Source organism: Nicotiana sylvestris, chromosome 2, assembly GCF_000393655.2.
Source record: "Nicotiana sylvestris chromosome 2, ASM39365v2, whole genome shotgun sequence".
In the NCBI taxonomy this organism is placed as follows: domain Eukaryota; kingdom Viridiplantae; phylum Streptophyta; class Magnoliopsida; order Solanales; family Solanaceae; genus Nicotiana; species Nicotiana sylvestris.
In genome coordinates this window covers 102474418-102485328 of record NC_091058.1, presented here as the reverse complement: position 1 = coordinate 102485328, position 10911 = coordinate 102474418, and the positions used below count along the sequence as shown (strand labels likewise).

Below are 10911 nucleotides of genomic sequence, written 5' to 3'. Positions count from 1 at the left end.
CAATTACTTGTTTTACTTGTTGAAAAGGGATTTACTTAACTCTTTACCATTTTACTATTTTTTGATTTTAAGTGATTTTTACTGCTTCAGTATAGAATGCCTTGTGTTTTACGTGTTTTCTTACTTTCAGTCGTTATTTACATTTATTACTCACTGAGTTGGAGTACTTACTTTACTCTCTGCACCCTGTGTGCAGATTCAGGCATAGCTGGTACCGCTCCTGAGTGCTGATTCCTCCAGTTCCAGCCGATTTTTTTTGGAGACTACGAGGTAGTTGTTGACGTCCGCAGCCCCGTGTCTCTACTTCTCTATCATTTCTGTTTCCTTTTAAACACTTGTTATGACTCTAGCAGACTAGTATTATGGTTTAGAGGTACTTGTGACTTGTGACACCCCGATTAGGGCTGTGTCGGGTTGGACTTTCTGCATTGTTATCGATATTTCTGCTATTTAGTATTGTTTAAATCATGTTTAGACTATTTTTATGTTGATTAACTACTTTAAAGTTCAGTTGGGTTGAACTGGTTGGCCTTGTCTTCACGAGAGGCGCCTTCATGATCGGGTTCGGGGTTAGGGTCGTGACACTTACTTATTACAACCTTATTAGATAAAAAACACATTTAAACCCGTTCTTAATGAGAATTCCAACAGAGACTAAGTTCTTCCTAAGCTCGGGAACATGAAGGACGTTGTTCAGAGTCACCACCTTACCAGAAGTTATTTTCAGAAATATCTTCCCACATCCTTCAATTTTGGCCGTTGTAGAATTTCCCGTAGAAAGCGTCTCTTCGGGTTCAACGAGAGCATATGTTGCAAACGCTTCTTTAACATCACAAACATGGTGAGTGGCTCCAGAATCAATCCACCGCTCCTTAGGATTTCCCACCAGGTTGCATCCAGAAAGCATAACACACAAGTCATCAACATCTTCATGCTTTTCAACCATGTTTGCTTGACCCTTCTTCTTGTCTTTATTTGGAGCATGACAATCTGTAGATTTGTGTCCAGCTTTTCCCACAATTGTAGGAATTTCCGTTGAATCGCTTCTTTCTTGTGTTATTTTTCGGTCCAGAATCCTTCTTCTTCTTTCTATTATTTTGAGGAATATCTTCAAGAATGTTTGCTCCCATTATTGTTGAGTTTTCACAGCCTTTCTTTTCAGCAGCTTTTTTGTCTTCTTTAATTCTCAACCGAACAATGAGATATTCAAGCAACATCTCCTTCCGTTTGTGTTTCAAGTAGTTTTTGAAGTCCTTCCACAAATGAGGCAACTTCTCAATCATCGCTGCAACTTGGAATGTTTCATTGATGACAAGACCTTCAATGAAAATTTTGTTAGTAAAAATAATAAAATTAATACTTTCAACATCAATATTGATTCGACTTATACCTTCAGCAAGGAGATCTTGAATAACCACTTGCAATTCCTAGACTTGGGTAATAACAGACTTGATATCTATCATTTTGTAGTCCAGAAATTTTGCGGCAACGAATTTTTTCAACCTGACATCTTTAGTTTTGTATTTCCTTTCAAGCGCAACCCACAGTTCTTTTGATGTCTCCATATTACTATAGACGTTATACAAAGAATCCTCCAGTCCTCTAAGAATGTAATTCTTGCATAGAAAATCAGAATGCTTCCACGCCTCAGTCATGAGAAAGCGCTCATTTTCTGGAGTTTCATCGGGCAGAACAGGAACATCTTCCTTAATGAACTTCTGCAGACTTAAAGTCGTCAAGTAGAAGAACATCTTCTGTTGCCACCATTTGAAATCAATCCCAGAAAAATTTTCGAGTTTTTCTGCCGATGCCAATGCCGGTGTTGTTCGGCTTGCCGATGCATTGGCAGTCACCATCAGAACAGTTTGGTTTCTGTTGTCATTCGTCATTTCTGTAAAAGAATGACACAAACAAACGTTTAAAAACTAGAGTAGAAATTACGTAGATTTTAATCTCCAATGGAGTAGAAAATCGCCACGAAGGCTTTAATCTCCAAAATGGGAGTAGAAAGGCCACAAAGGTTTTAGTCTCCAGAACAGTAAGTATAACACAAATACAGAAAATAATTAAGTTCCTTAAGCTTGTTAGTAAACTGTATTTATAAAATAATTCTGGAGAAGATAAAATAACATATAAACAGAAATGTTAAAGAAACAGAATTTAATCCAAGCCCATTGAATTCACAGTATTTCCTTAAGGAACTTAATCCCGTCCTAGTACCTAAGGTTATGGATTATTTCCTCCCAGGATAGAACGAATTACACACACACTGGTGTAGCGGTACTTCAAACCCCAGTGTTTCAGCAAACACAAAGATTGGTAGCAAATCACAGTTGTTGTTGCTTTTTTTGTAGTTAAAACAACGCAGAAGAAAGGAGGAGAATTCAGAAATTCATATGTAAAATCGAAGAGAAGGGATATTTAATAATATTATGTTAATATTTACTATTAACAAACAAATTTGGTCCAATCAATCAATCGATCATTTGACCGAAGCCGAAGCCGAGTCGAGTGAGCGACGACGACGGCGCGAGGCTTGCCTTCTTCTTAACTCTTTAAGAGCTAGAAGAAGAGAAATTGTATATGTATATCAAAAACATTTTCCTCTTCCAATAAGGGACAATGTCCCTTTGTCAAGGAGGAAAACTTAAATATTTTATTTTTCCTCCATTTCCCATTCACCATCTTTTAAGCTACATTAAGCTTAAAAACCCCAACAGATCCCACCAAAACCTTGCAGTTAATATCAGTTGTTTAGTCACATGATAGGATAGAAGAAGTCATTTAAGTTGCAACAAGAAATGAATCAAACAATTTATCTACCTCAAATCCCAACTCAAAAATTGTGTTCTCTAGTCTAACCGACCGACAGTCACTCATTTGAAGCAGCATAATAGCGAAGTTATGGCAGACCTATCGTGTTCGTCCATTAGGAAGCAACTCACTTACACTTACAATATTACGTACTATTGCAGAAGCAAAGGTGATTAATCAACCAGCAATAACTATGTGTTAGGTTTTAGTTTTAATGATGAAAAATAATATAATTGTTTTTGGTGTAGGGACTCAATGTAACCAACCAAGATCGAAGTGCATACATAGAAATAATCAAAGCTGAAGGGAGAAATCAATCAAAGATTGATTGAAGCATCCAAAAGGAAAAGAAGCACTGAGAATCCAGCAAGAAAATCAATCAAAGATTGCTTGAAGAGCTAAAAAGGAAAAGAAGCGTTGAAGATGGAAGGACCAGATTTAAGGAGCAAATCCAGCTCTATCAAGACTTAAAGATGGAAAGCTGTCAAAGTCCACACATCACGGAAGAGTAATGGGAATTAACCTTATTCTTGGAAAGAATCAATTTTTTTCTATGGATCAAATCTCTTGGGTTGGCAAATCTTTTCAGTAACGGTCTCCTACAAAGTATTTATATGCAAACTTAGGACTTAGAGATGCATACTTTGATCAAACCAATTACCCTCTCTTTGTTCTACTGCAAACAAACATTGTAGCTCTACTAGATCTATTGTGTAACAAGTTAGAGAAGAAAGAGAGAAAAATACTGGTGAGGCATTGTATCAAGAAAAGACGAGTGACATAGAAACTGAGTTGTTGGTGTAAACTACAACATTCACTTTGTTCTCAAGAAACTCAATCACTGAAAGAGAACTCCCTTGCAACCCAAGGGGACTGGACTAGGATTCACATTGAATCTGAACCGGTATAAAAACTCCGGTGTCTTTAATTCCTGCACTTTACTTCTACATTTTAATTCTGCACCTTTTGATATCTCGCTATTACATCTAGTCAACTAATTAAAAACTAGTCAACTTATAACACTTAATTTTAAAAATAAGCAATTCACCCCCTCTTATACTTTCAATTGGTATTAGAGCAAGGCTCACATTTTTCTTTTGCTTAACAGCTTGTGAGAAAAGATCATGGCTAATAAGGTTATTGTCGGAGCACTCTTCCAAGAAGGAACATCGCAAGTGAGGCCACCGTATTTCAATGGACAACATTTCTCTCACTGAAAAGTGCGTATGGAAATATATGCAAAGGCTTATGATGTCAACGTCTGGAGAGTTATCAAAAAGGGGAACTACCCTTTGTCGGTTGCTGCTCAACCACCTACTGATCCTGAAGATATAGATGAATATACATATGAGAAAATGGCAGTTGTGCAAATTAATAATAAGGTAAGGAATCTACTTAATAATGCTATAAGTGGTGAGGAATATGAGAAAATCTCCAGTTGCGATACAACCAAAAAGATGTGGGATAAACTTGAAGTTACGTATGAAGGAACCAGTAAAGTGAAAGAAACCCATATCAACATGTTGGTTCATGACTACGAACTCTTCCAAATGAAAGAAGGAGAATCCATTGAAGAGATGTTTGCCAAATTTAGTAAAATCATTAGCTATCTAAAAGCTTTTGGCAAACCACACTCAAGTGGTGATCAAGTTAGGAAAATTCTTAGAAGTCTACCACCCACTACTTGGCAGACAAAAGTGGTTACACTTGAATCACAGGATTTGAACAAATTATCATACGACGAACTTTGAGGAGAACTCATAGCTTTCGAGAAAACTCATCTCAAGAAAACAAGTCAGGAAGAAAAGAAAAAAATAATTGCTTTCAAGGCCACAACTGAACAAGCAGAAAATGATATTGATGACAATCCTGAAGCTTTTCAAGAAGAAATTGCCATGGTATCAAGGAATATGGATGGTTTAATGAGGAGATACAGGAATGCAAGAAGAGGCAGGATACCACCCAAGCGAACTAGGCAATATAATGAAGAAGACAAAAATGATGGAAAATGCTATGAGTGTGGAAGATTTGGGCATGTTCAAGCTGAATGTCCTGATCTTAAAAGAAAAGTTTCCAGAGGTTTTTATAAGAACGAATCATTTGGAAGTTGGAGTGATGAAGACAGTTTAGAACACGAAGAGATAGCAAATCTTTGCTTCATGACAATTCTGGAAAACGACATGAACAAACTCTCGGGGTGTTGTACAGATGAGGACACTTCAGATGATGAATGCAAAGACAACAATTAGAACTATTTCATGGCACGAGGTGAAACAAGCAAGGTAAGATCTTATAACTGTGAAAGATGTAATGAATTGTAGGATATTCTTGACCTTACTTTGAAAGAGTCTCAAAAAATGATGAATGAACTAAAAAGACTCAACAAATAAGTAAAAGACTGGAAACTCAAGCTTGAAGTATGTGAAATTGAAAAAGAAGTACTTCAAGAAGAGTTTGAGGAATTGCAAATACAACTCAATGGCATGCGCAAATCCACCAGTCAAAGTGCTATCAATTTGAACCAGGCAACTTACAAGTCAACTGGAGAAGGACCAGCCAGAACAGAGTCCACTAGTACTAACACAAATGAAAGATCCAAAAAAGGATCAGGAGTTACGTGTCACTACTGTAACAAAAGTGAACATAAATATTCCTTTGGTTGATTTCATAAATCAAATGTCTCAAGATGGATTTGAAAACCCAAAAACAATCTTGAGTCAAGTAATACTAACCAACAAGGACCCAAGCAAGCTTGGGTACCTAAAAGAAAGTGATAACCATGTTCTGCAGGAACACCACAGAAGGAGTCGCAAAGGAAAATGGTAATTAGATAGTGCGTGTTCTAGTCACATGACAAATGACAAAAACCTGTTTAAGGAAGTTACAAAAATAGATGGAGGAAGTGTCAAGTTTGGTGATGACTCAAAAGAAAAAATAGTCGGTACCGGAATAGCTCTTTTAATAATAATTGTGATATTACTGAGGTTTATCTTGTTGACGAACTTAACTACAATTTTCTGAGTATAAGTCAAGTATGCAACTCAGGGTATGAAGTAAAGTTCAAGAAAACAGGTTGTGCTATTGAAGATGAGACATGTAAAATAATCCTCCCATGAAAAATGTCACGAGCCCAAATGCCCGGTCGTGATGGCGCCTATCACATTACTAGGAAAGCCAACCCAAACCATTAACCACAATAAATTTCTTCTATAAAACCATTTTTCTAGCACTGATTAAATCTCAAAATTCTCATATGAAATGTATAAAACAACTAAAATGTGCAGAAACATTACAGAAAATAGACCAACACAACCCAAACATCTGGTGTCACGAGTCTAGAGCCTCTAAATACACAAAATCCGACTATCTAATACATGACAAGTCTAAAATGCAGAAAAGAACAAGATAGAAGGGGGAAAGCAGGGCTACAAATGCCATGCAGCTACCTTGTAATCTCCGGCAAACTCCGACAATGCTGGGGACCCTCACTCTACCGCTCGGGCACCTGGATCTGCACACAAGGTGTAGGGAATAACGTGAGTACACCAACTCAGTAAGTAACTAAAGTAAATAAGGTCTGAATGTAGTGACGAGCAGTTAAAAATCATATACAAGAGTATACAACAGAGTATCAAATCAAACTCAATAGTTTAAAAGCCAGTTTCTTCATAAAGTTCAGTTTCAATTGAAATACTTTGAAATCATTTACTTAGCAGTTTTCAACATAGGCTCATTATGAAAGAAGAGTGAAATCAGCAAAAATATTATCAATGGGCCCCTCGGGCAAGGTATCACTCATAGTTATAGCCTCTCGGACAAGCCTCTCAGTCACTCGTGACTCATCTCTCGTCACACAGTACTCACACTCAGCACTCAGGTTCACTAATATCTCATAATATTAATAATCATAATAACCGCTGCGGCGTGCAGCCCGATCCATAGTTTATAGTCGAGTATGCTCACGCGGGGTGTACAGACTCCGGAAGGGCTCCTACAGCCCAAACGTCATATCGCTGCGGCACGCAGCCCGATCCAATATATATATATATATATATATAGCTGTATATATATCGTTGCGGCGTGTAACCCGATCCATATAAATATCGCTGCGGCATGCAGCCCGATCCATAATGTATAGATATAATATTGATGCGGCGTGCAACCCGATCCATAATATATATAGATATATATATATATAATCCTCACCATTAGGTCCTCAATCTCCCTCAGTCATTAACCTCACAGCCACTCGGGCATAACAGTGGAAATCAGGGAAACTCAGCCCAAACAGTTCTCACATTTTAAGAAATAGAGTGATAAAAACCAGGTTTAAACAATAAACAGGTAAAACATGACTGAAGATATGCTTCCAAACAAATAGAGTGAGGAAAACACGTAAAAATGCCCGTAAGAGTCTCAACAGGTCGGCACAATGCCCCAAACATAGCATACAACCCATAATATAGTATCAACCTCTAAAATAAGTGATATCATAAGATTTAAAATCAAATACGCAGCTTAATAGTCGCTATGGTACGGACCAAGTCACAATCCCTACCGGTGCACGCTCACACACTCGTCACCTAGCATGTGCGTCACCTCATTTAATAAAACAATACAAAATATCGGGGTTTGTACCCTCAGTTCCAGATTTACAATAGTTACTTACCTCAAACCGGATGAATTACTACTCCGCGATGCCTTTGCCTCTCGCCTTGCCTCAACTCACGCCGAAACTACCCAAAATCATAATCATAACATTAGAATATGCTAAGGGAATGAAGCCCATGCGAAAATAATCAAATTATACCAAAAATCCTGAAATTGGCCAAACCGACCCCTCGGGCCCATGTCTCGGAACTCGATAAAATTTACACCATAAGGATCCTCATCCTCCCACGAGTCTATACATACCAAGACACTGAAATTGGAGTCCAAATGACCCATCAAATTCCCATTTTAAGGTCTCTTAATCTCAAGCCCTAATTACCCAATATTGCACTGATTTATCCAAAATCTCATCACTAATTAGACCTTTAATCATATATAAATGAGTTATGAAGTCAAGAATATTACCTCCAAATGATTCCCCTTTGGTTTCCTCAAAAACTTCATTCCCATTCAAGAATGATGGAAAAATGGAGAAGGGTCGCGGATTGGGCTATTAAAACACTGCCCAGCTTTTTAATTTACTCAATCGTGATTGCGGAAAACCCATCGCAATCACGAAGCACAAACTCCGCTGGTCCAAAATTTCACTCTACGTGGTCGCGTATATACCCACATGAATGCGATGCTCAGAGTCTTACACCTACGCGATCGCGAATGAGCCCACGCGATCGCGATACACAGAAACCTACATTCACGCGATCGCAACCCTAACTACATGAATGCGAAGAATAACCTGGATCCCCCCTAAGATAGCTCTACGCGATCGCGCGCCTCCTCACGCGATCACGATGAAGAAAAACCTGCAACAGTACCGAAGCTAAAACCTGCAACTTTTTAACATGCAATTTGATCCGTTTAACCACCCGAAACTCACCCGAGGCCCTCGGGACCTCAACCAAACATGCCAACATATCCCATAACATCATTCAAACTTATTCCAACCTTCGGAATGCTCAAAACAACATCAAAACACCAAATTTATATCGGATTCAAGCCTAAGAATTCTAAAAACTTCCAAATTCCGCTTTCAATCAAAAAGTTTATCAAACCACGTCCGAATGACCTGAAATTTTGCACACATATTCCAAATGACACAATAGACCTACTGCAACTCCAGGGAAAGGGGCTAGGTAACACTGTGCGAACGCACAGACCTGGGTGTGAACGCAGAGATTTGGGAATTACTCTACGCGAACACACCGGGTCAGTTGCGAACGCATAGAGTAGGAATGGGTCTAGGGGCTGGGTAGTTTTAACTCTATGCGAACGCATCCCTTGGGATGCGAACGCGAAGGGTAAGGGAGGGGAAACATATGCAAACGCACAGGTTTTGTCACGAATGCATAGCCTATTTTTGCCCAGTCTTTTAAAAATAGACCAATTACAAGATACTTCAAAATTTTCATAACTCTTTCACTTAAACTCGAACTTGGACGATTTTTGAAAAGGGATTTCACCACAAAACAATATGTATGTATTATTAAACTCGTTTTCTTCAATTTTCATTAACACCATAGATTTCTAGGCTTAAATCATGTTCTTAAGGGTAGAAAATTGGGAGATTTGGGGTAGAGTTAGGGCTTTTTGAATAATTGGAATTTAGACCTCGATTTGGGATCGGATTCAAAAACTAATTATATATTCGGGATCGTGGGTGAATGGGTGATCGAATTTTGGTCCGAACCTTTTGTTTTGACCAAGCGGGCCCGGGGTCAATTTTTGACTTTTTGGCGAAAATGATAGGAAACCTATAATTTAGCCTTGGGATTGGATCATTTAGCATTTATTGATGTTGTTAAATTAATTTGGATTAGATACAAGTAATTTGGAGGCGAATTCTAATGGAAAAGCGGTGTTTGAGGCTTGAGTTGGTCGTAGAAGTTTGAGGTAAGTGTTTGGTCTAACCTTAGCTTGAGGGATTAGGAGTCGAGTCCTATTTTCTATGTGTTATTTGTTGAGTACGACGTATAGGCATGGTGACTAGTATCTATACGTCGTTGTCAACATGCCCGTGAGTCATAAATTGAAATCGTTGTGTTCTCAATAAGTACTACAAATGCCTAAGTTGTTGATTCTCTGTGTTGGGAAAGAATTATGATTATTCTCATGAAAATTGCTTATGGTTGAGTATTGGTTCTAGATGAGGTTTCTTTGTAAAGTTAAATGTTGGAACAAGTTTGGTTATAGTTGATTCCCTTGCCGGGACTTATTTACTTTTTACTGTCGATTCCCTTGCCGGGATATTGTTGTTTCCTTATTGCTCCCTTATTGGGACTCTTTTGTGATTGGTGTTGAATTGTATATTGGGATCGGGTTGCACACCGCAACAATATTATATTTGGATTGGGTTGCGCGCCGCAACAATAGTATATTTGGATCGGGTTGCACGCCGCAACAATATTATATTTGGATCGGATTGCATGCCAAACAATATTATATTTGGATCGGGTTGCACGCTGCAACAGTGACATATGATTTGGATCGGGTTGCGCGCCGCAACAATAAAGGATAAAAGTGGATATTGATTTTTTCTGTTTCCTTATTCCTTCTGCTGCGAATTTTAAATTGTTCTTTATGTTTTCCTCCTGAGTTACTGTTGGCAAATGATATTCCCCCATAACATGTCCCCTTCCCATCTTTGACTGATAGTTTCCTTTATTATTACTTGATATATATATATATATATATATATATATATATATATATATGCTTTAACTGCACAGGTTTAGTTGGTAGTCTTGTCCTAGCCTCGTCACTACTTCGCCGGGGTTAGGCTTGGCACTTACCCGCACATGGGGTCGGTTGTGCTGATACTACACTCCGCACGGTGTGCAAATCCCGGAGCAGCAGCTTTTGGACCTTAGCTTGGGTGACTGCCTTTAGTCCATACGGAGATCCAAGGTAGTCCTACAGGCATCCGCAGGCCCTGGCGTCTCCCTCTATCTTTTCTTCTTGTTTCACTCATGTAATTTAGAAACAGTGTTGCATTTATTTTTCAGACCTTGTTTGTATAATACTTAGACCGTCTGTGGAGTTGTGACACCAGTCTTAGGTAGTTTTTGTTTATGAAATCATGTTGGAATTATTTAAATGGTTTAAATACTTCTTCTGCTTGTTTTAAATTTTTGCTGTTTATAAACTGTTGATTCACATTTGTTAAAGAATTAAAATGGGAAAAGGTAATTTGTTCAAATGGTCGGCTTGCCTAGCTTTCACTAATACGCGCCATCACGACTCCCGAGGGTGGGAAATCGGTCGTGACAAGTTGGTATCAGAGCTCTAGGTTACATAGGTCTCATAATTTAGACAAGCTTAGTAGAGTCTGAGGGATCGGTATGGAGACGTCTGTATTTATCCTTCAGAGGCTACAGAGTTAGGAAAAACTTCACATCTATTCTTTCCTGTCGTACGGTTTGGTTTCTCAAT

The 10911-nt window shown here is 38.4% G+C and overlaps 2 protein-coding genes across 2 annotated transcripts; one reads left to right on the top strand and one right to left on the bottom strand.

Moving 5' to 3' along the window:
- Positions 1-971: 971 nt before the first annotated feature.
- Positions 972-4019, bottom strand: LOC138885336 (uncharacterized). The gene is made up of 3 exons (XM_070166277.1): positions 3875-4019; positions 1509-1891; positions 972-1427 (listed from the first exon to the last, which is right to left on the bottom strand). The coding sequence occupies exons 1-3, from the start codon at positions 4017-4019 to the stop codon at positions 972-974; spliced, it is 984 nt and encodes a 327-aa protein (XP_070022378.1).
- Positions 4020-4040: 21 nt separating this feature from the next.
- LOC138885335 (uncharacterized) lies at positions 4041-5063 on the top strand. The gene is made up of 2 exons (XM_070166276.1): positions 4041-4514; positions 4602-5063. The coding sequence occupies exons 1-2, from the start codon at positions 4041-4043 to the stop codon at positions 5061-5063; spliced, it is 936 nt and encodes a 311-aa protein (XP_070022377.1).
- The last annotated feature ends 5848 nt before the right edge of the window (positions 5064-10911 follow it).